The sequence below is a fragment of the Podarcis liolepis genome, assembly GCF_965112155.1.
Source record: "Podarcis liolepis genome assembly, chromosome: Z".
Taxonomy (NCBI): domain Eukaryota; kingdom Metazoa; phylum Chordata; class Lepidosauria; order Squamata; family Lacertidae; genus Podarcis; species Podarcis liolepis.
In genome coordinates this window covers 18,216,549-18,241,405 of record NC_139570.1, presented here as the reverse complement: position 1 = coordinate 18,241,405, position 24,857 = coordinate 18,216,549, and the positions used below count along the sequence as shown (strand labels likewise).

General features: G+C 47.0%; 2 protein-coding genes across 4 annotated transcripts in view; both read left to right on the top strand.

Annotated features, from left to right (window-relative positions):
- XPNPEP2 (X-prolyl aminopeptidase 2) overlaps nt 1-8,315 on the top strand; it is a 36,288-nt gene extending 27,973 nt beyond the window's left edge. Inside the window, exons 16-21 of one of the 2 annotated variants that reach the window (XM_083484730.1) lie at nt 2,441-2,510; nt 3,592-3,696; nt 4,264-4,323; nt 4,858-4,934; nt 5,815-5,913; nt 6,544-8,315. In XM_083484730.1, coding sequence (XP_083340856.1) covers nt 2,441-2,510; nt 3,592-3,696; nt 4,264-4,323; nt 4,858-4,934; nt 5,815-5,913; nt 6,544-6,738 — 606 coding nt within the window. In that variant the 3' untranslated portion in view covers nt 6,739-8,315. The remainder of the gene's footprint in view (nt 1-2,440; nt 2,511-3,591; nt 3,697-4,263; nt 4,324-4,857; nt 4,935-5,814; nt 5,914-6,543) is intronic. The other variant, XR_014521289.1, reaches the window with a different exon arrangement.
- Nucleotides 8,316-12,528: 4,213 nt separating this feature from the next.
- SASH3 (SAM and SH3 domain containing 3) overlaps nt 12,529-24,857 on the top strand; it is a 17,113-nt gene continuing 4,784 nt past the window's right edge. The window contains exons 1-8 of one of the 2 annotated variants that reach the window (XM_083484791.1): nt 12,529-12,726; nt 16,541-16,636; nt 18,156-18,308; nt 19,866-19,977; nt 20,471-20,634; nt 21,475-21,681; nt 22,753-22,903; nt 23,192-23,370. In XM_083484791.1, coding sequence (XP_083340917.1) covers nt 12,670-12,726; nt 16,541-16,636; nt 18,156-18,308; nt 19,866-19,977; nt 20,471-20,634; nt 21,475-21,681; nt 22,753-22,903; nt 23,192-23,364 — 1,113 coding nt within the window. In that variant the 5' untranslated portion in view covers nt 12,529-12,669 and the 3' untranslated portion in view covers nt 23,365-23,370. Of the gene's footprint in view, nt 12,727-16,540; nt 16,637-18,155; nt 18,309-19,865; nt 19,978-20,470; nt 20,635-21,474; nt 21,682-22,752; nt 22,904-23,191; nt 24,474-24,857 lie in introns of those variants that run through there. The other variant, XM_083484790.1, reaches the window with a different exon arrangement.

The window sequence follows — 24,857 nt, the reverse complement described above, 5'->3', positions numbered from 1 at the left end:
CTTATTTAATCTAAATCCTGCTACTTGTCCGAATTCCTGTATAAGCTCCAGTGCTTTTACTGCACTGGAGTCTGGGTCTTGTAATGTCAATACAGTGGTGCCTCGCAAGACGAAAAGAATCCGTTCTGTGATTCTCTTCGTCTAGCGGTTTTTTTCGTCTTGCGAAGCAAGCCCATTGACAGATTAGCGGCTTTTAGCGGCTTATCTGCTGATTGGATCAGCTGATGAGCGGCTTAGCGGCTTGGAAAAAGGGGGGGGGAAACCCCGCAGGAACTCGCAAGGCATTGTCATCTTGCGAAGCAAGCCCATAGGAAATTTGTTTTGCGAAGCACCTCCAAAACGGAAAACTCTTTCGTCTAGCGAGTTTTCCATCTTGCGAGGCATTCGTCTTGCGGGGCACCACTGTACTAAGTCATCAGCAAAGGCTTTTAATTTATATTGTTTGGATCCTACTGCAATATGTTGTTGTTGTTGTTAATTGAATTAATATACCACCCTATACCCAGAGGTCTCAGGGCGGTTCACAGAAACGATCACAACATGTATAATCAGAATAAAAACAACAACCCAATAACACCCCACCTGAAAAGAGCCACATTTTAGAAGGGTATAGGACAGGCATGGGCAACCTAAGGCCCATGGACCCCCGCCACCCACTCGGTTGGCTCCCATGCAACGCGCTAAACCGGTGCAGAGCAGAGCGGGGACCGCCTTCCGCAACGCTGGGCGGCTTCCCATTGGCTGCAGGAAGCTCCTCCAGCCAATGGGAAGCTGCACACGCCTCCTCTGCGCCAGAAGGAGTGCTAGAAATGGCATTTGTGCATGCATGCATGCATGCATGCTCTTGTGCACACACACACACACACACACACACACACACATGCACTCCGGCCCACCGTGGTGTCTGCAGGATTGTGAACCGGCCCATGCCCCAAAAACGTTGCCGACCCCTGGTATAAGATGTCAAACAGATCAACCATAAAGGTAAAGGTAAAGGGACCCCTGACCATTAGGTCCAGTCGTGGCCGACTCTGGGGTTGCGGCGCTCATCTCGCTTTATTGGCCGAGGGAGCTGGCATACAGCTTCCGGGCCATTTGGCCAGCATGACTAAGCCGCTTCTGGTGAACCAGAGCAGCAAACGGAAACGCCATTTACCTTCCCGCCGGAGCGGTACCTATTTATCTACTTACACTTTGACATGCTTTTGAACTGCTAGGTTGGCCTGGTTAAAAAGTTAAGTTTTTGCCTGGTGCCTAAAGGTGTATAATGAAGGCGCCATCACTTTGGGCAGAAATATCTCAACTGGCTTACCTCCTGAAACCTGTCCCCACTCTAGGGAGACCCCAGCAGTAACCAAGCCAAACGGTATATTGATTCCCTTTTGGAACTGATGTCCCTGGTACCTCTGCCTATATTGGGCACTTGGTGAGAGTTGGTACAGGTCTCCCCCTCCCCCCTCCCACCATGCATTAAAAGTGTACCCCTCACAGAGCTGCAATTCCCAGCACCTCCATAAGAAGGAAGTATCAGCAGGCTTGGGGAACCCTGAGGTTTGCAAAAGTACCAAAAAACAAAGAACACAACCAACAACACTTTTCAGGGGAGGATTCTGGGAAGGGGAGGGGACAGAAACAGCTGAATAAGAAATAAGTATGCTCAATGGAATGGCCACAGAATGTGGAGGGTGGGGCTGGAATGGTAAAGGAATGGACTGCAGGGCAGGCAGTGGCCGGGCAGCAGCACTCAACACTGCAACATTTTGTTGCAGGATTTGCATGTTGGTCTCAGTTCATGACTCTGAATGGAAACTCATCTGCTGTGCTCTGCAAGGGGCTTCCCAAACCAGACAAGGAAACTGGGTGCTTAATAAAAACATACTGTTTTGTTATCTTTCACAACAGCAAGTTGTTGGCATCCATCTGTCTCGAGAGACAATGGAGTGTGCCTCTGAGGGTGAAGTCAAACTGCTGCATTAGCAGCACCGAAGCGATGTCCCTGGGGCACAAACCTAGGCAGTGTGTATGGAGGTCCTGGGCTGCCCAAACAACAAGACACACACACACACCCTTGGCCTCACTGATGTGGTCCAAAGGAAAGGAAAGCAATACCTTTGGTTGAGGAACAACAAATAAGGGATTATTCTGTAACCCAGAGAATTCTGGGTGAAAGGACTCTGAGTGGGTGGGTGAAAGAGGTCTTGGAAAATTTGCCCCCCCCCCCCGCTTCATCCCTAAGTGCTTCATCCCTAAGGGTTGGGTTCCTCACCCCTCCCTGCTGCCCCTAGGACTAAATGGACCAGTGGTTTAACAGTATAGGGCAGGTTTTGTGTGTTCTTACGGCATATAAATTTTCCATGAATCTGGCTCATCTTTTCCCCCCCTTCCATTTCAGACATGCTTCCTTTCATCTCTTTATTTCTTCTTCTCTTCCACTTCTTAGGAAGCCTATACCCGTGTGCTGATGGGAGTCATTGACCTGTCTAGGCTCGTCTTTCCATCCAGAACTTCAGGTGAGAGGGGGCACCAAATAAAGTCAGCCCAGCTTCTGATATAGAGTGTTTGCCTCCTCCAAATTTAATTTCAGCTCTAGGAGGGGCAGCCCAAGGTCACACCCACACCATACATCTAAAACACATTTAAAGCATGTAAACGTATGGTGTGAATGTGGTCCAAGACATTTTGTTCCCACACCGCTTTCCTCCCGTGTCTCAGTTTTACTTAGACCCTGACCCACCAGGCAGTTCTCCAGACCTACAGCATCAGGGGTCACCTCTCAGGCCATGTCACACAAGATGTAGTGATGGCTGCCAACTTGGGTGGCTGTAAAAAAGAGTTAGACAAATTCTTGGAGGATATCAGTGGCCACTAGGCATTCTGGTTATGTTCCACCTCCACGTCAAAGGAAGTACCGTATTTTTCGCCCTATAGGTCGCAGTTTTTCCCCTCCAAAAATGAAGGGGAAATCTGTGTGCGTCCTATGGGGCGAATACAGGCTTTTGCTGAAGCTTGGAGAGCGAGAGGGGTCGGTGCGCACTGACCCCTCTTGCTCTCCAGGCTTCAGGAAGCTATCAGCAAGCCTGGGGAGCCCGCCGGAGTTCCCGCAGGGCTCCCTAGGCTGTGGATAGTAGCCTGCCGCCCGGCGCGCAGGGCGCCCTGAAGCAGAGCGCCCCGTGCGCCGGGTAGAAATCCGCAGCCTGGGGAGCAGGGATCCCTAGGCTGCGGGTAGCAGCCTGCTGCATGGAGCGCGGGGAGTGCTGAAGCAGAGCGCCCCGTGCTTTGGGCAGACATCGGGCAGCCCCACAAGCTCGGGGGACAGCGGGGAGGCGCAGCGCCGCCATCCCGCTGTTCCCCGACCTGGTTTGGATTCCCCGACCTGGTTTGGGGGGGAAATAAAGGGAAATTTTTTTCCCTTTATTTCCCCCCCCAAAAAAACTAGGTGCGTCCTATGGGCCGGTGCGTCCTATGGAACGAAAAATACGGTATGCCTTTTATTACCTGTTGCTGAGATTTGCAGGTGTGGGAAAGGGTGTGCGGGAAAACTAAGTGTTCTCTCCTACTGTTCCTCAACAAAACTTGACTTTTCTGTTTTAGGGAGATTTGTGGAGGCCCTTGCTCGCCGAGCCTTATGGGAAGCTGGGCTCAACTACGGCCATGGCACTGGTCATGGCATTGGCAACTTTTTGTCTGTTCATGAGTGTAAGTCGCACCAGGGTCAAGTTGAATTGCGCTTATATTGCCCTTCAACAGTGACAAACAATGAAACAAACATTTTAAAAATGGTAATCCACCTTCTACGCTACTAGAAGCTGAATTCTGGAAAATCTATATAACAGCCTGCCCTACACATTTGCTCATAGATCGGGTCTGCTGTAGCAAAGGCCAGTAATTTGCACAGGGCACTGAAGCTTTGCCAAGCTTGGGGGTCACTGGAGGTGGGGCCAGTTTATTCCAATTTCCTCCCCGTCCTCCTTCCTTGCAGATATACTATGGACATTTAACTAAGCTCAGTACTATCAGGATACTTTCAAGCTGATCTCTGTAATATTCAGGACTAGAAACTTGGGGAGTTTTAACATGAAAAAATGAAAACCAAGATTTCTCATGATATTATGTCTGTTTGCAGGAGTTGTGTAGCTTTGGTGAAATGCCATGGGAAAATTGGTTTTCAGTGCGTTAAGAGGGGAAGACTTCATAGTTCAGTAGGGATGGCAAAATCTCTTGGGCTGGTTTTCTGATAGCAATAACTGATCCTCTCACCTTTAGGGCCTGTGGGCTTTCAGGCCAACAATGTGCCCTTGGGAAAAGGCATGTTCACCTCCATAGGTAAGTGCCACATGATCTTCACTGGTTCTGATGCCACCAAGCCTTGCTTCCCCCTCCCCATCCTGAATCGCAGGCAGGGATTCTTTTTCTTTCTGGAGTTTGTATCTGGGAACTGCTAGGTGTTTTATTCACTACACCATATTCTAGAGGGGTACTTGTGTTAGTCCGTTACAGCGAGCAGAAGTAAGATTTTTTGCAGTTCTTTAAACCACATGAAATCACAATAATGAGCATGTTTACCAAAAGTCTTAGTGTGTCCGTAGTAAAAGCTGTCCACAGTTTCAGTCTAATAAGATTTATTGCAGCATAAGTGTCTGTCCTTCTGAGCCCATTTCGTAAGACCACCTTCCCTCTGAATTTCCACCCTCCCCACCCAGGAATTTGCATTGCTAAAGAGGGTCTCATTTAAATAAACAGCCTGACTGGTTTGGGCAATGAAGTAAGAAGATTTGCCAGACTGGTGGGGAGGGGGAGGCACAGAAGCACTCTGAACTCTCTATCTGCCTCCTCTCTCCTTTGCCCCATTCTCTCCAGAGCCAGGGTATTACCAGGATGGTGAGTTTGGGATCCGCCTGGAGGACATTGCTGTTGTGGTAGAAGCAAAGACCAAGGTGATGCTCCTTCTCTGCCTTTGATAGGTCACTAATGGGTGGGTGCAAGACAACCTGCAGGACATTTTCTGTACAAACCGTGAGCTGTAACCTTAAACAGGTAGAGATTCTGCAACATACAGGTCAGGCCTTAAGGTATTTGGAATCCTCAAAGTCTCTTTCATTCCCATTTCCCATTCTAAGGAGGACCCTTCTGCATGTTAAAAGGGGGGGTAGCATTTATAATTGTCCTTTGTATGAAATAACTGCAGCCCCTAATCCAGGACCAATTGCATAGAAAGAGGACAAGGGGAGCCTTTTTGGCTGAAGTGTGGTGCAAAAACTACAACTCCCATCAACCCTGACAATTGATCATGATGGCAGGGTCAGGTGGGAGCTGTAGTCTAGCAACATCTGGATGGCCACAGGTTCTTCATACCTGCTATAACGCAACATCCAGGGCAAGGGTAGGTGGTCATTGTCAGCCGTAGGATGGTGGGGGACAACCCCATCACCCCTTGGATTTCCCTGGAGTCAACTCAGTCGTGTATGGACAACATTTGACTTCTTCACGCTATAACTTGACGACTGGCAATTATATATGTGAACAGACTTCACTAAGGGCCAGACAAGATGTGAATCTAAAGGTGTCATGGCAAACCATGCCCATGGGTTGTTGTTGTTGTTGTTTTTAAAGAAAAGTAAATGCGGTGTGTAATTTTCATTAGGACTGTAGTATGTGAGGAACCCCTGAATGGTTTTGGCTTGTTCACACGCCCAAGTTGCTCTTTGATTCTACAGAAGAGAGAATGTACATGCAAAACTCAACCTCACAAAATTGATGCAACTGCTGAAAAAAATGTGAGCCACCTGAGCCACCTCCTTTCTTTGTCTGCCATAGTACCAAATGTCTGAAGAGCCCTACCTGACCTTTGAGGTGGTGTCCCTAGTGCCCTACGACCGGAACCTCATTGATGTGAACCTCCTGTCCTCGGAACAGGTGGGTGCAAGCTAAGGGTGGGCAGATCAGTCTGTTTCTGGCATTGTTCATTCATTCCAGCCCATTTCTACACCCATCTGCAATTTTTAAGAAAACACATACAAAAATTAACATTATATTTGCATGCACTTTATCCTAAAATATGTGTTTTTGCCCTGATAGGGGTACATAAATGATCATAAAACATGTATTTGGTGTGCATCTAAAACATGCATTTCTGTATGCGTTTTGGTATATTGAGCCAAGAACTGCAAAATTTGGAGAAGTGCAAAAGCTAGAAGAGAACTGTGCTCGATCTGTGAACTAGTATTTATTTAATTTAATAGGATTTCCTACCAGCCCTTCAGCATAAGGTCCTGGGGTGGGTTGCAAACCTGCCCTCATAGAATATTAAAACCCAGTGAAACAATTTGAAACAGACCAAAGAAGGGCCCAGGGTGTATGAATTAGATTTGTTTGCTTAAAATTACAGACTGATTAAAATCCTCAAGCATCTCTAGCAAAAGCCTGGTGGGTAAAGAGAGCAGGGTCGTGCAGAGGGGAGGAGCCTGCCACACCAAACACAGTGTTCCATTTCTCTGTCTCTCTGTCTCTCCCACTCTGCCTGCCACACCCCCACCCCCACCCCAGATCAAATACATCAACAGGTATTACGAGTCCATCCGTGAGCACATCGGCCGTGAGCTACAGAGACGCAAACTGGATGAGGAATACTTGTGGCTGGAGCAGAACACAGAGCCCCTTTCTCACACCAACCTGCTGGCAACATCCCTAAGTACCCTGGCTGTAGGCACCTTGACCTCTACTCTTCTGCCTAGGATGTAGGGCTGAGTTGGGGGCATTATACCACTTCACTGGTCCACATCGCTGCACTTAAGCCTGCCTCTCCATGCTGTTCCACCTCCAAACTTAGCCTACAGTTAGCAGCCATCTATGGCTGCCGGACGCTGTTGCTTCCAAAGCCTTCTGCCCATCAAGTCTCCGGCTCCTTACAGGACAAAATATATGCAAACAGCACTTGATCTACAGAGATCCAGTCTGCTCTGAGAATTTGGAGAATCTGTGCTCATCTTTACCTACAGTATATCCAATAAAGGGCTCTGCCATTAGGCCTTAAAAAGAAGGGCCTGAGATGTCCATGTCTGAAAGTTCATTCGATGCCCTCCTTCATTCTTACTGCATTATGTGTCAGTGTCATTTCCCCCCCCCCCAGTTAAGAAAAAAAATACATCTGTATGTAAAAATGGCACACAGAAAAAGATACATCCCTATTTGACATCAGGATTTAATACAGCAGTATATATAGCCCCAAAGAAATATAAAAGGAGGAAATAATGTACTTGATTCCCTTGAGTCAGCACCCCATCTGTGCATGGGATTGTCTTCTTCACGTTTCACCAACTAACATGGAGCATCTGTGGCTGTCTCAGCCTGGTTCCCTCCAGATGTTGGACTACAGCTCTCAGTCCCTTGTCCACTGGCCATGCTTGTTGGGACTTATGGGAGTTGCTGTCCAATGACATCTGGAGGGCACCAGGCTTGGGAAACCTCAGTTTGGATTTTCTGTGGATTGTCGTTTGCTCCGATTGAGTTTTAAAGAGTGGGTTTTTTGCAGAGAAAGCTCCTAAGCACAAACAAAAACAGGTGCTTTGACATGGAGCTTTAAAGCACAGACTGTTCCTGGGAAGAGCAGAGGAAAGGTAAATGTTGATAAGCCCAATTTCAAGTGCATATTGTAACTTCAGTTTTTTTGCAATTTAAGTGGGCCTAAGTGATCCATTGCCTTTGCTCAATAAATCCACTTAAAAAAAAGAAACAGACTTTTTGCAGTTTGGAAAGCAATAGAGAAATGCCTTGAAAGTGTGGCTTGAAATAATGATGTATAAACACCTGCAAGCAAATTAAGATGAATATGGGACAAACACTCATTGTTGTATAAAACCACCTTGCAAACAGATCAGAAGGTTATATATTTTCTTCCCTCTTACTGCACTTACGATCATGATCTCTGCCCTGCAATTTGGGGGTGGGGGCAGGGACAGAGAAGAGAGATGGACCATAGAGAAGGAAACTTTTAGAGCAACCCATACAGGGCCATAACCAGACAAAATGGCTGTGCAATAGACCATCTACACTTGGGGGAAATGCACAGAAGTTCAACTATGCTTTAAAAGTCTGATTTTCTGAGATGGGAGGAGGGCGAATGGACCAAAACAAGAGAGGAGCATATTTTGATCATGGTATCATGCAGGTGTCCTATAAAAAGCAAATGAACAAAACGCAAAGTTCCATAATAAATGTCAAGTGTTCGAAAAAGCCAAAATGTCAACGTCACGTGTTATGACCTGCATGGACAAGAAACCCTTTACTATTTTTAAAATAAAGTACAAATTATTCCAGTATGTCTTGACGTGAGCAGCGTGCGTCCTTCATTCTTGACATCGCACGAAGCCGGATTGCAAATGTCACGCAGCCCCATAACATTTTGTATGTTCCGTGTGCCTACCTTCTCCTTGGCAGGGCTGGAATGTAATTAATTTCTCCCTCTCTTTTATTTCTTCTCCCCCACCCCCCTTTTTTAAAAGACATCCCTCTTTTGCTTTCAGCCTGGGACTATTATTCATCCACTTTGTTGGATTCCATTTTTATTGCTTGAGCTTGCTGCTTCAAATCACCAAGGTCATACTCATCTTCTGTGGGAGAGATTCATTGTGAGGGAAAATAAGATGGTCCCAGTAGCAGCTGCGCCACGGAGCGCATAACGCAGGCACAAACAAAACACATGCCCAAAGCGCATACGGCCAGGTTGTATATTTACTGTGCAGATAGGGCATGCTATTTTAGGGAGTTAAACTTAATTTCTGTGAATTTTTTCAGTGAGGAGTTTTAACCCTATGTTTTTGGGTGTGAGGAATTCAGATCTGCTTTTATTCGTGACTAAACGTTTAGCTTAGTAAATCTACATGTGTTGAAGAAGCATATCAAGATGCTTGCAGAAAATCAAATAATTTTAATTTTACCTTCTGAAAGTGTCAGGTAATGCAAACAAACAAACAAACAAATGCATGTATCTGACAATCATTTTTAATGAGTTCTATGCAATTTAACAATTCACTTACCAAGCAAAACTAAATTACTTTAATACAACCAAAGTATCTTTTGAATTCCCAAGTCATGTTACAACCTTTTAGCACCTCTCATTTGCTGAATTTGAAAGTTGAAAAATTCAGCAGCTCCTACTATGCTGGCCAATATTGCTACCAGACTATTGTTTTGTTCTGGGTGTATTCTGTAACATGTTCTTGGCACAATAATCATGCCCTAGTGCGCTAGTATTTATTCTGCTTTAGTTTACTCTGTGATGCATCTTCAATGCTACCACCTTATTGCTGTCCATAGGAGCAATAGTGCAACAGAAGTAGCCCATGAAATCCCATTTGTGGCATTAAAAATTACGGGTTTTAAGTTACGGGATATATACTGACTGGAACTGAAGCGGTTTGATCACCTAAAAACTTTTTCAGGTGACAAACAGTATCGAAAGTGAGATTGCACACAGGGGTGGACTTTGGTAATATGGTGCCCTGAGGACAAAATTTGGCTCACCCCCACTCCCCACCCCAGATTTCTTATTTTTACAATAATTCATTTTGGTACAGTTGCTTTTTTCAGGATCTTCTCAGTAGGTGCCCACATAAATATAGGTATGATGATGTGCCCTCTTAGCTCAGCACCGGGGGGGGGGGGGACCTGCAGTGCCCTAAACCCATTGCTGTTGCACATGACCACCCTAATAGAATTGTGGGCACAAATCATCATGAAGTCACATCGAGAAGTCTGTCTGGAAGGGGGCCTGCACAGAATGGAGTTTGTGTCAAAATGTAGTATCCTGACAGTGCGAAATCATGCTCTGAAATTATACAGAGGCTTTCTGAAATCAACTGCAGTATTCACCCAGGAAGTGCTGTGTTGCTTTTAGTGCTTGTGCAGTGAGCAATCTGTCACTATCCTGCACAGGAAACCACCGGGGCCTCATTCCAACTTACAAAGTTAGGTGCACTTAAGCCCATTGACTTCACTAGGCTTCAGCACGTCACACTTGTATTGTGGTGGCCTGTTTAAGCTGTTCAGAAAACTACAAAGCCCATGATGTAAGAATGAATGGATGAATCTTTATTTGCGTCAGCCATCGGCCATAGCAATAAAACAACAATACGATATACAAAGAATAAAACTAAAAAGTCAATTATATAAAATACATTTTAGGGGACGACAAAATAATAGTAGCAAAACATAATGATAATAATAATAAGATCCTAGGAGAGGAATCTGGGTGACGACACTAATGTCACTCAGATAGCAGCTCTCAGTCTCATTGCTCTCTCGACAAATTTGGCAACCTTCTCTGTTGTCGAGCCATTCTGGTCGGCCAGGAGTGAGAACAGTTTGGCTTCACAAGAGTGGCCCGGGATGGCAGATAGGAGCGGCGTGATGGTCTCGTCCCTGAGATCTTTATATAGGGAGCAAGACAAGAGAATGTGTGACACAGTCTCTACGTAGCCAGCTCCACAGGGGCAGAGCCGGTTCTCGAATGAAATTCCTTGATATCTACCCTCAAGAACAGCCGAGGGTAACATATTTAGTCTGGCCAGTGTAAAGGCCCGTCTGAGTTTTGGAATGGTTAAGGTAGACAAATAAGGTGCCCAAAAATCAAAGTGGGAGGGGGGCAGATAAGCGTACCAACCACTAAATTTCTTAATATAGGCCAGATTATTTTGCTGCTCAATATCCTTCATGCGCTGATCAGTAATAGTTTTTGCCTTGGGGAGACCCATTTTCAGGAGATGCTGTGCTTGGAGGCCACATATAAGTAGTTTTTGATGCACTACTTTGGACCACCGACTTCTATGAGCATCTCGTGCTACTAGAGGTAGTAGTCCGGATGGGTTTAAATTTAAGCAAAGCCAATAGTTAAATGTTCTTAACCAGGTTCGGGTTTCGACGGAGAGGAGGCCAGTCTCCAGCCGTAGGGCCGCATTTGGTGCGCATGGTGGAACGGCTAGAATCTGTCTTAAGAATTTAGACTGGACTGTTTCAAGTGTGCGGCAATGATTTCCCGTCCAGATTTGGGCCCCGTAGAGTAATTGCGCCAAGAGTTTTGCTTCAAAGACCTCCAGAGCTGCTGGGATATGTCTGCCCCCTTTCGTAAAGTAAAAGCGAGACAGTATTTTGGCCCTTTGAGATGCTTTTTCCCTAGCATATTTATGATGGGCCTCCCAGGCCCCTGTTGACTGGAAAACTACTCCTAGGTATTTGAAAATTTTGACCTGTTCTATTGGCTGATTGTCCATCTCCCATCTATGATGTCTGTGTCTCCTAGCAAAGACCATGACTTTGGTTTTTTGGTGATTAACCACCAATTGATCTCTCCTGCAGTAGGCTGAGAATTCTCTTAGTAGCCTTTTGAGGCCTACTTTAGTTCGTGATAAGAGAACTGCGTTGTCCGCATAGAGGAGTACTGAAATTGGTTTTTCAGCCAGTTTGGGGGCATGAAACTCCGGGGATGTTAGGTATTTGACCATGTCATTTATATATAAGTTGAATAAGGCCGGGGCTAAAATACAGCCCTGCTTGACTCCTTTGGTGGCTGGTACAGGGCCAATTAGTTGCCCATTTACTGAGGTTCTTACATATAACTTGGAGTCTTTATATAGGCTTTTTATCAAGAATAGTAATCTTTTATCAATGTTGGTAACATTGAGTTTAGCCCAAAGTTTGACTCGTGAGATCGAGTCAAAGGCCGCCTTCAGGTCAATAAATGCTGCGTATAGAATCCCACGTGTTTTATTGGCGTATTTATCAATGAGATGTGCTAATACGAAACAATGGTCTATTGTTGTTCTGCCCTGTTTGAAGCCGGCTTGCTCCTCTGCCAGAACTGCCTCCGTTTCCATCCAGTCAATTAGTTTGATGTGGAGGTGTTTGGCATACAATTTGCTGGGGATAGTAAGGAGGCTAATGGGTCTATAGCTCACTGGGCCCCATGATGTCATGTGACTTTGGAGGCTGACTGGGTGACTTTCAGCTAGACACTCTCTCTGAGCCTATCCTACCTCTCACAGCTATTGTGCAGATGAAATGGAGTGGAGTGCCTGCTAAATTCCTTACAGCAGGTGGTGCAGGGGACCATTGGATCTCCAGATGTTGCCGGCCTGCAATTGCCATCACCCCTGGCCATTGGGCATGTGTGCTACAACTGATGGAAGCTGTGATTCAGCAATATCTGGAGAGCCAAAGGTTCCCCCCGTCTGCCTTAGAGGAAAGGTGGGCTAAAATGGAAATAAATATGGAAGTGTTAGTAGATAATCCTTTCCTTTGGCTCTCCAAACAACCCCTGTGCTCCAAAGACCCACACCACCACAGCAGGGGCCCCACTATTGTGTTTTCAGGGGGAGAGGCACCCTTGTGAGTCTCTTGTTTCCAGAAGACAGGCATCAACCTCTCACTTGGTCTTGGGTGGAGAAGTCTGCCTCTGCATGTAAGTCGCCACTTCCTTCCTGTGCAAATGTGCAAGCGTGGGGCTGGGCCCCCGACTTCTGCTGCTTGAGGCCCAGTTGCTGGGAAAGGAGCCCATGTGATGCAGTGATTTCCTGCCTACTTCCTGGCCTCTGTCGCTTCTCGTAGTCGCCTGCTGCTTCTCTCTGGCTTACTCTCTCGCTCTGCCTGTCACTTAATGTACTCTGGAGAGAGAGCACCATGTTGCGCCGGAAGCCATCCAATGCCAGTGAGAAGGACCCAGTGCAGAAGAGGAAGGTGAGTGATTGGAGAGGCAAGCACCAGGTCCTCACCTCTTCCCAGAACCTCTTCTTGCCCAACAGATTGCTAGTAGGGGCACAACAGCAGCACTTGACCAATGGGATGAGGCTGTGGAGAGCACCAGGACCTGAATTGATTACATTTCATGCTAGTCCTTTGTACCTATTGTTTTTAGAAGACTTGGGGGTGGCATATTTTGCCAGCCAGAGGCTAGGGGTTGTGGATTTCCTTAGGGCATGGGTAGGCAAACTAAGGCACGGGGGCCAATCACCTTCTAAATCCGGCCCGTGGACGGTCCGGGAATCAGCGTGTTTTTACATGAGTAGAATGTGTTATTTTATTTAAATGCATCTCTGGGTTATTTGTGGGGCCAGCCTGGTGTTTCTACACAAGTAGAATGTGTGCTTTTATTTAAAATGCATCTCTTGGTTATTTGTGGGGCATAGGAATTTGTTCTTTCCTCCAAAAAAATATAGTCTGGCCGGCCCCCCACAAGCTCTGAGGGACAATGGACTGGCCCCCTGCTGAAAAAGTTTGCTGACCCCTGCCTTAGGGGCTACGCTTTGGTACAAGGGTTGCTGTAGCTCAGTGGTAGAGCATCTGCTTTTCATGTAGAAGGTCTTGGGTTCAATCCCTGGCAACTCCAGGTAAGGCTGGTAAAAGCTTCTTAGCTGAGACCCTGCAAGGCCACTGCCAGCCAGAATAGACAATACTGAGCTAGCTGTAGCAAGGTTCTGAAAATATGGCAGCTTCTGTGTTCCCCTTTCCCCCATGCTGCTTGGCACCTGCTGCTGTAGAAGCTGTCTCAGGTCCCTTTGTGGTTGTGCTATGTTAGGCAAAGCTGGACCCAGCTAGGTTCACAGCAACTGCAAAATCCACTCAAGTGGTCTCTTTGGGCAGCAATGTTTCCTTGGGGTGAGGCTGTCACACCAGTGAAATTGAGTGCCACAATCCTAGAGGGGCTCTCCAGGACAGTTGACAGCCCTGCAGCTATCCAGAGCACCAAACTGTCTAGGACAGATGCTTTTTAGATACGAGTCCTCCAGCTTGCTTCATGGGCAGGGGTGGGTAAACTGTGGCCATCCAAGCCTTCCATCCCTGCTTCTTGGGGGGGGGGCAGTTTCCTTCAACAGGCATCCTTGTTAGGCAGTGTCTGTGTACTGCATATGTGGATGTGTTTGTGTGTTTGTTTTCTGACTCTGAGCTTGTTCTAGTTTAAGTGGTATGATGGGCAGAAATCCATCAGGGACATTTTCCACACCACGGAAAACAGCAGCTGATAAACAGTGCAGCACTTATGCCAGGGCAAAGGGGAGGGAAGACTTCATCCAGAAACACAGAAGAAAAGAGGAGTGAAATGATCAAGCCATAGAAACATGAAAGATCAGAGCTCAGTGCCCACTCTGTTCTCTGCAGACAGAGGGTGCTCTTTCTTAGGCCTATTAAATAAATGTTAAAGAATTTATAATATGAGTACAGTATTGGTCATTAACCTCTCAGTTAAATTTGCACACATTAGAATCAAATGTTTATAAAGCAATAAGTCTGTTTTAGGAACAAGAAGCTGCATTCATGCTGACTATTGACTCCATCTAGTTTAGTGTTGTCTACACCGGCTAGATAGCAGCTCTCCAGGCTTTTAAGCAGGGATCTTTCCCGCTTGTACTTGAAGATGCCAGGGATTGGACCTGGGACCCTCTGTATGCAAATGTAATGCCTTATGGCTGCGCTATGATTTTCTCCCAATTTTTAGCCTATTCACATGTGTTGCGTAGCTTGCATCATCTTCAAAGATGCTTTCCTCCTGGACCTAAAACAAGGAAGATGGTGTTTGTCCTCTGCAGCTTTTATATATTTTCCAAACGGCAGCCTGATTTCGGGGCATATTATTTCCCATTTATCTCACTCATTAGTGGATTAAATGTTAGTGCCCCAGTTTCTTCCTCTCTCATTCTTTGGGGGATGTTGTTCCCTTCACCTCTCCATCTTCTCCTGTCACCCCCCTTTTTCACTTCCTCATTTCTCTCTTCCAAAACCAAACAATGGTTCAAATTCCCACAGAACAGCACCCCCTCTAGAATATCTTCTTTCTGGCTTCTTACAGGGGGGCAGAGCTTTGCTAGGCAACAACCTACCTCATCAGATGCATCTGTTCTCGGATGCATTTGATGAAATGGGCTGCAGCCCGTGAGATCTCAAGCTGCAACTCAACTACAGACCGCGAGTAGAGCTGTCATTGCACAGTTTCGTTGCGGCCGCTCCACCTGGGGAGCCCTCTGAGCAAATCAGTTCCGAGTTTTGCACAGCGCTGCAAGCATGCCACTTCGACAAGAGCTGAAGCGAGCCTTCCTACGTGTGACTGGAGGGCTACCGCAAAAGAACTGACTGTGTGTGTTTTTGGTATGACCGGCTGATAGTCCTTCGGGGGGGGGGGCGATGGTGAGCAGCTTTTGCATCCGGGCGGAGTCGTGGGCTTCGTATTGTGTGGATCTGGTGTGGGCTTACCAGCAGCTCCCAGCTCCCCACATCCACCCCTTCCTCCTGCTTTGCTTATGCACCGAGGCGTGAACTCTGCTTTGCAAGTATTTGCATTTTCGGACCTCAAATGCGCCACCGCGTGCGGACACACACACACACACACACACACATACGAAATAGCCGTCCTCTGACTTCGGCAGCTTCTCTGTTCGTAAGCCAAGCCCCACCTCCCGCACACCTTCGCCGCTCTAGCGCTTAGGCTCGAGAGAGCTTGCTGTTGGTGGTGGTGCCAAGCCACGCGCTTCATTCGCTGAGTGGCGATTTTTGTAGCGACCTTACAAAAGAAAAAAAGAGATGCACGCCAGATGTGAAAGCGGGAACGGCCAGGTTGGTTTAAGGCCCATGCTTCTTCCGTGCACCCGTTTCCCGTCTCTGATGGCGTGCAAGATCCAGAGCAATGCATGTACAGTGGTACCTCTGGTTAAGTACTTAATTCGTTCCGGAGATCTGTACTTAACCTGAAACTGTTCTTAACACTTTAGCTAATGGGGCCTCCTGCTACCGCCGCACCGCTACCACACGATTTCTGTTCACATCCTGAAGCAAAGTTCTTAACCCGAGGTACTATTTCTGTAACCCGAGGTACCACTGTATATTGCGAGATGGGAGGACGGGGGACTCCAAGTGATGCTAACACTAATTGGAGAGAGAGCAGGACAGAAGCGACTTGCTCTTTCCTCTTACCAAAATGTACAGTCAGATCGTGAGCTGGCGAGGAGCGTAGACGTGCAGCTTTCTGCAGTACTTCCCTCGTAACAACAGTTCATGCTTCCTTAAAAAGGCCTGCTTCCTTCCCGAGCCACGCCTTCCCACAGTTCCCCATTTACTCCCCCCCCCCTTCCCCAGACAACATATTAATAACAGAGCTTGATGTGGGAGAGGTTGTTGTTGTTTAAGGTATAGCCATCGCTAAGTTAGTACCTGCTCCAGCTATTTTGGACTACAACTCCCATCAGTCCCAGCTAGTCTGACGTGGGTGCCACCATCCGTGCGCATGGCACTTCATAAGAGGCCAGATCTCTGACCCGCGGAGCTTTCAAATCTAAAAATACTGCACAGTGGACGCAAGAGAGGAATGAGGAAATGAGAGGCTGGGTTAACAGGAAGAATCTGTATTTTCTCCAGTTACACCAGCTTGGATTTGGTTGCAGAATTAGTCACAACATGAGGACTAGGAGGCTGAGCCTTCACATGCCCCTCCACCCGTTTCCCGATGTGTGCTCCCTGCTTTTTCCTATATTTACATGCTGCACCCTCTTGCTCCCCTTATCAGCTGTCCCTGCAGCGATCCAGCAGCTTCAAGGACTTTCCTAAATCCAAACCCAGCTCCCCTCTACCTAGTGAGAAGGAATTCAACCTAGAGGAGGAGGTGAGTACCCCCATTTATTTACCTATAACATTTGTAGGACACCTTTTCCTCCAGGGAGCTCAAGGTGGTTCTCCCAGTTTTATCCTCACAGCAACCCTGAGCTACAGTGACTGTCCCAAGGTGAGCTTCAGTGCTGAATGGGGATTCGAACTCTAGGCTCTAATACTCTGACCATATCACCTTCATCACAGAGCATCCGACTCTGCCCAGGCTTATTCACATATTAATCTGTTTATTTTCTTACCCTAATATCCTACCTTTTATCCATCATGGAATGGTCACATTCTTTTCTCCAAAAAATTCTATCTATGCACTGTGATTTGCTTAGCGTGCTGGGAATTGTAGCTACAAATCACAATTCTTTGGGGGAAGCCATGACTGTTAAAGCAATATGTGTGTGCTTTAAATGTATGGTGCTACCAGGCAACATCTATATGTGAAATATACTCTTGAGTCGAGAGTGGATTTCATGCTCTTTATTCAGCTCACAGTGGTGAGGAGGAATGAATCTGCTTTATATACATTATTTACACAATGGGCTGCACGTGATTGGCTAATTCCGGAATTCTCCTGTAGGCCAATCAGGTTGTGGATTCACTTCCATCTGGAGCTGGATTGGGTGGCTCCTGCAGACCAATCATACTGCTGCATTATTCTAGGACCAATTGGACTGCTGCATTCTGAATCCTATTGTTCTAGGACCAATCGGACTGCTGCATTCTGAATCCTATTGTTCTAGGACCAATCAGACTGCTGCATTTTGGATCCTATTGTTCTAGGACCAATCAGACTGCTGCATTTTGGATCCTATTCAACTCAGTACATAACAATATGGCTCCGACCAATCACCTTCCAGGTGCTGACCACCAGTTTCAGCAAAGCAAGGAGTGATCTCATGTGCCTTGGGACCATACCTGTTCCCATCCACTGCCTACAGTCAGTCCTGCTCTTACCTGCCTTGGGCTTCCACTACTGCAGCCCTGAATCAGCTGCATCACATTTGCCTCTCGTATTGCAGCTCGTATTAGCTTATCCTACCTGTGACATCCCAGAGCTGTTGGGACTCTCATCAGCCTCAGCCAACATGGCCATTGGTCAAGGATGGCAGGAGCTGCATCCCAAACAACATCCAAATGGCCACGGGTTCCCCATTTCTGTTTTATATTGACAATGTTAGAGCTTCTGCCCTTTTCAAGGGATGTCACCTGGTCCTTATTTCCCCACTTCCGTGGTTCCTGCACTGTCCGAAACGCTGTGCTGCCCATCTCTGCCCCATCTCAAAAGCTACAGTTCAGCAACTGCACATATATTTACGTGCACTCCCCCCCCCCCATATTCAGTGGGAAAAGGGTGTGTAGACAGCCGTACAATAGCTCAGCCTGTCTGAAAAGGCAGGCCTCTTCATATCTGTTGCTGGGGGCACATGGAAGGTTTGATTCACCGCATCCCACACCCAGCAAGGAGGCATCCTCCTCCTCTCCAGGCCAGCTGCTCCCAATACTTTTCCTCTCCTGTACAGGTCCCCGAAGGCAGTCATACAAACTCTGTGCCCAGCCCAGATGACTCAGGCCGAAGCAGCACCTCAAAGCTGGGTAAGAGATGGAGAGCTGCCATCTCCCGGACCATGAACAGGAAGACCGGCAAAGCAGCCGCCAAAGCTCTCGCAGAGCAGGTGAGAAACGAGGCAGCGTGACCAGCCGACTTTCCTTTCCCACTGGACCTAAATTGCGTCATTGCCTGAAGGGAGAGGCTTGCTCTTTTCTTGCTCTTTTTCTCAGCCCTCATGCTTGCGAGGGGAAAGTGAATAGGCAGCAACAGAAACGAAGAGCAACGCCAGCGGAGAGGCTCTAGGGATCAGCAATAGGCCCCTTGTACAGCTGCCTGGTGATGTCAATTCATGCAGCAAGGCCAGGGTCTGGTGTCTTGTGTGAAACAAAACCACCAAGGTCTGTGATGCTTTGACACCTAGCACACCTTGGGTCAAGGGGCCAGCAACCTTACGCTTTCAACACCTGCTAAAGACTTTTCATTTCACCTAACCCTTTATGGAGTAGCTCGCTGGCTGTGCATTTTATTGTCTCTTACTTGGCCAGTGTGATGCTTGAACAGGTTTTATTTCAGTGGTTGGCACCGTGTGCCTTTTATCCTTTTCTACACTGCTTTGCGATTTTTTTGGGATGCTAAGTGGCTTATAAATACTTTATTAATAATAACTCTTTGAATACTTGCCCAGAGCCTGATAAGACTGAAGCCTAAGCACCAAACAAGACATGACATTTAAATGCATCATTAATCACTGTTTGTTTGTTTGTTTGTTTTTTAAAAAAATTAAAAATTTATAACAGGTGCAGAGATCCATGAGCTTCTGTTAGCCCATCAAGAAAACACCAGCAAGAACTTTCCTTCTGAACTTAATAGCAGCTTGGGCAAGGGGATATTCATCTAGAGCAGGGTTTCCCAATCTTGGATCTCCAGCTGTTTTCGGACTACAATTCCCATCATCTCTGACCACTAGTCCTGCCAGCTAGGGATGATGGGAGTTGTAGTCCCAAAACAGTTGGAGACCCACTTTTGGGAAGCCCTTAGCAAGAGCACAGGGCAGGGGGAAGAAATGGCCAGAATGCTGCAGATAGGAAGCTGACTTCTACAAAATCAGACCTAAGGTCCAGCTAGCTTGGTACTGTCTCTACTTGCTAATGCTTTCTGGAGTTTCAGACAGGGTTCTCTCCCAACTCTACAAGGAGATGCCAAGGATTCAAATTGGGACACATGCAAAGCAGATGCTCTGGCCCTTCCCTGTGTGGGTGTGTAGGAACAGATACATGATTGCTAATGACATGTTAAGCACCCACAGCTAAGCTTGATGTTTAGGACTTGAAGGGAGAAATCTAGGTCCCAACTCAGCAGCATGGCATCTGAACACTTATGTAGGATTTACATACCGTATTTTGAAGGGAGTGACATAATTCATGATACCCTCTAAAGGTTTGGGAGTGGGGAAAGAAGGAACATACGACCAGTAATTCCAAAATATATAGGCCCTAGTGGCTCAGTGGTGGACCACTGGGCATGCAGAGCACATGTTTTAAGTTCATTTAAAGGGTTGCCCAGCTGGGAAAGACTTTTGGTAGTTGGGGGAAGAACAGAACCGACCAGGATGCTGCAAGAAACAGGGTCTAGACACTAGACCCGAGCAAAGTGTTCATTGTGCCTTATTGCCCTAATGCAGGGGGAGGCTGAAGACGAGGCTGCTGCATCTCCCATCAGCAGCCCCACTGAAGACGAAGGCCCAGTCTTTCCAGAATCAAGTGAGGAGACCAGCAGCTCTCAATCACCAAATGGTGAGTCCAGCATGAAGGCTTAGCACTGAGGCTGGGCTATATAAACACTTCGGACTGCAGACAGAAGCTCTCATAAGAGGACGCCTGTCTGTACAAATAAAACCCCGCAACACCAACACCAACACCAAGCTTCCTCCATACAGGAAACGAGGCTTCATGGAGAAGGGTTCGAACATCGCTTTTTTTCCTTGGCACACTAGCTTTCTGTTTGCAAGGATTTGTTTTTCTGGAGGAAGCAGGAGAAAGACCACAAGCTGGAGAGTAGCTTTATATCAGCACACACTGCCACACACTGAATGATGTGGCTTGACGAGATCTCCTAAACCCTGAATAGCTCACCCCCTGCTGAAAGGGGAGGAGGCAGTTTACATTCATCAATCACTCTGTCTCCATTTCACTGAACCTACCAGAGGTCCGGTGTCCAAACTGTAAGCCCCAGCAAAATCCACCCACTACAATTTCTTCCTTCTGATCTGAACCTCTCCTCCTGCAGGGACTGAATTGTCCAATCCCAGACTGATGGGAAGCAGCTGCAGCAGCAGCAAGAAGGGAGATGAGGCCAGCCCCATACCCTATGTTGGCCCTTTTTGTGGAAAAGCCAAAGTTCACACTGACTTTCTGCCCAGCCCGTATGATAAAGACTCTCTGAAACTTCAGGTAAGCAACAATGCAACACTTGGCATTTATCTTCCCTTGCAAGTCTGCAAAGGCAGACTTGTTCTAGCAGACAGATCTCTTTTGTCATCAGCCTACAAAGGAAATATTTCATGCCAAGTTATTGATCAGGCCAATGTGGCATCATCCTGAAAAATGGTGACCCATTGTAGGATTAGGACTGTGTAGCAAGAGTTGGCTCTCCAGCTGTTGTAGGACTCCCAAGTCCCAATACTGCAGCCAGCATGGCCAGTGGTCAGAGATGGACAATATAGTCCAGCAACACCTGCAGGACCACAAACTCCACAAACTGGAGCACTTCAACAACTGAGAGGGATAAATTAAATTTTAAAAAAACCTTTGTCACTTCTCAAGTGTTGGTTCTGGCTGTCTTCCCTTCACTCAGTATAATAGCAGGTGAGAAGCCTCTCTTTTTTTTCAGCCAAAGGGCCTCATTCCCTTAGGCAACTTTCCAAGATCAGCACACCAGGGGTGAGCAAGGCCAGAAGCAAAAAGTGGGTGCAGCAATAGATGTGTGGCCATTACTTGTGTACAGCTGGCAACACCACAGCAACATGAAGAGTGGGACTAGTTTTCAGAGGTTAGGTATCTCAAACAAGACAGATCTAGGCTGATGGCTCCTCTCTTGGAAGGCAGTAGCTTGACTGAACCATACCTGAAGGTCACAGAAACCCCACATCCTCAGTTCGGGGGTGGGGGTGGGGAGGAAGTAGAGAGATACCAGGCTGATACCAGCACCTGCGTTCCTGTAGGACTGAATAGTCATGCTGTGCGGTGCTGTAAGATCAACTAAAAGATGTGATGATTTTGCATTTGGCATAGAAAGGAGATGTCATCCACATCATTGCAAAGGCACCTGCAGGTACCTGGACTGGTCTTTTGAACAACAAAGTGGGCTCCTTCAAGTTCATCTATGTGGACATCATCCCAGAAGACCCTGCGCCAGTTGCAAAAAGCAGTTCGCGAAGCAGGAGCAAGAGGCCCAAACCCAAAACCTTGCACGAACTGCTGGAACGCATGAATCTTGAGGTGAGGATGTTGCCCTACCAGTAGAGCAAAACAGCAAGGCTACTAGAGGGTTGGGTTTGTGGTTCAGGGACTGGGCACACATTTTGCGTGGAGGACAGCTAAGGGTCCGTCTCTGGAATCTCCAAATACGGCTCGGAAACGATACCTGTCTGAAACTCTGGGCCTTACTGCTAATTAGCAAACTATAGTTAGATAGACATTGGATGGGCTAATGGTTTGACTTGGTGGAGTTGTTTTTGAGGAATGTTTGGAGGGTGCATGTAGCTCTAGCTCATTGCTGGCATTTTGCTGTACAGAGAGGCTAGAAACAAATGTGATTAACTAGCCCAGGCTAGCATATAGTCCACATATGTACATACAGCCGTAATTCATTCCCCATAAAGGAACAATAGGCCAGCCTGAATTTTAGCAGCCTGAGTTCAACCATATAGAGCTGTCATAGCTACTGCATAAAAGCTCTTGCAGCTAGTACAAAAGTGCAGCAATGAAGGATCTAAACTTATTGGCAAAAATTCCACAAGAACTAGCATTTGAGCTCCACTGCTGAACAGATGTTCTGATCTGATTGCATCTATTGTACAGATGTAGGGTATTTCCCCCCCAAGCTGCTAGTCCCCACTTTTTAAATCCTCCCTCTCTCTATAAAAACACTCACCGTATTTATGTTGTTGCACAGAGGCCTCTGTCAGAACTGTTATTGCCTCTGCTCGTTTCTCCCTTTGGGGGTTTACATTGAGACTTACTTCTTCTTTTATCAGCATGTAGGACCCTAGGGCAGTTGTTGGGGGCAGGGGCTAGATCCTTGCTTTGGACTCCACTTGAAGAAACAATTTGCTTTCTTAGCACTGGGTGATTGGGTCTGGTAGCCACCAATAAATTTCCCACAATGCTCAGGACTTCTGGGGCATTGTGGGAAATTTAAATGGAAGCAACCGCAGCCTAGTACTGATCAGAATGCTGCTGTGGCCAATGTCAGGGAAGTCTACCAGAGTCTACACATGAAGTCCCCCAGTCACTGAACCTGGCTAGCTGCTCATAGCCAGCACATTGATGCTCTTTCCCATTCATCAGGAGTATGCCTCTACATTGCTACTGAATGGCTACCAGACCTTGGAGGACTTCAAAGAGCTGCAAGAGACCCACCTGAATGAACTGAATATAACTGACCCACAACACCGTGCCAAGCTGCTAACAGCAGCGGACCTCCTGCTTGATTATGACAGTAAGTGCTTTTATTAAAAAGCTTGTTTCTTTCCCTTCCCATTCACAGACTCTTTAGCAGACCTTCTGCTTTGCCTGCAGAAGGTCCTAGATTCAAAGCTTACCATCTCCAGTTAAAAGGGTCAAGTAGCAGACAATAGAAGATACCCCATTCTACTTGAAATCATGGGAGGCTACTACATTCAAGGGTAGACAACACTGGCCAAATAATCTGGCCTCATGTCCAACAGCTTCCCATTTCCCTACAGGTGGGCTTTCCAGTAACAATAGTTGCTTTCTCTCTCCCCAGCAAGCAGTGAGGCTGAAGATGAAGGAGGAAGCTTGGGGGGCCCTGAAGAGCCAAAGGGAGACATTCCCCGTGATTCTGGCTGCTTTGAAGGGACAGAGACACTGGACAGCGGGCGAGAAGACTCTAAACTGGGGGAAGAGCTGCAAAATCTCTCTCTGGCTGGCTCACGCTGAGAAAGGGTTTTTCCTTCTTCATCCTGGGGGGTTGGTTTGGCAAATGTAAGCAGTCATCCAAAATGCGCCTGCCTCCAAGACAGAAGATACAGCTGCAAAATCAAAAACTCCCTCTTCAGAAAGAGCAAGAGCATTGCTGCAGCCTTACTACTCCTGGAGTATTGGCTGGATAAATCAATAAATCTGTCAGGTCCCAGAAACTCTGCCTTTCCCCAGGCTAGAAATTTTAAGAACAGGTTTTTGCATTTAGAAAGGCTTGTTGTTTAGCCTTCTTGCATGCAGTTGGCTCAAGCTGTCCCTCCACCCACAGGTACTGAGAACTATTGAACATGCTGCTGAGCTGAGGATGGTTACTGTTCTCCCCATAGGCTCAGTACCTTCTGGCTCAAAGGACACCCCACCCCCCTTACTCAAAATACAGAACCGACACAATAGGGGTCATGACTGAAGGCTGGAGGTAGAACTAAATAACTGTGGTCTGTATCCCTGAAGAAGAGCAGCAGATGCAGAGATTAATGCTCTGAACGTAGCCACTGCTTTCCCCTTCTTTGTGTTGTGGAATGGAAAAAGGCTCCCCAGGAGGAACGACGACCTAAAAAGCAGGGTGGCTTGCTCTAATGTGGGGAGGAAATGAAGATGGACAATTTGCTACTTTTTTCGCTTTGAATATACCCATAATTATCTTGTTTAAAATGACGTGTGGTACTGCATCGAGAGAAAGAAAGCAGGGAAGGGCCATAACTCAGTGGCAAAATGCATGTTTTTCACAAAGACAGTCCCAGGTTTGATTCATGGCATAGCCAGGTAGGGCCACGAGATGCTTCCCGTCTGAAACTCTTGGGATGCTGCTGGCAGTGTGGACTAAAGCTCAATGGACCATTGGTCTGGCTAAATAAAAGGAAGCTTCCTGTGTATCTGGTCAACATCAGGTAGGTATAATTCCCAGGCTGGCTGAGCTGCCTCTGAGAAGCAGCACCATTTGGATTAGGAGGTCTGCACTTTACTGGCTGGGGATGTTGAGCTGTGTTTGGCAAATTGAACCAGGGTTTCTTTGGGTCAGATTTAGCCTCTTTGTACAGGATCCCAATAAAGCACATTTACATCCCAAAGCACAGGTCTGGTACAGTACCATTTTGGAAAAGTGCGTTTAAAACCACCACCCTCTACCCAAGCAGCAGAAAAAAGAAACCCTCCACTCTGTTGTGGAGTGAGGCATACTGACCCCTCTCACACAACTGTGACAGCCAGTTCATCCTGTTTGTTTCCATCAGCCCCTCATTCAATTGCCCTACGCCAGCCTACACAGAAGCCACGTCTTATGAAAACTTGAAGGCAGTTCTCCAAGCAGGCTTCCATGATAATGACTGGCAGGAAGAGAAGTCAAGTATACCACACCTGGTTCCCCCACTTTGACAAGAGTTATGGCCACTGGTTCAGTGTGGCTTCTCTGTTTGTATCAAAAGGGTGGTGTCCTGGCAAAGTACTACTTCACA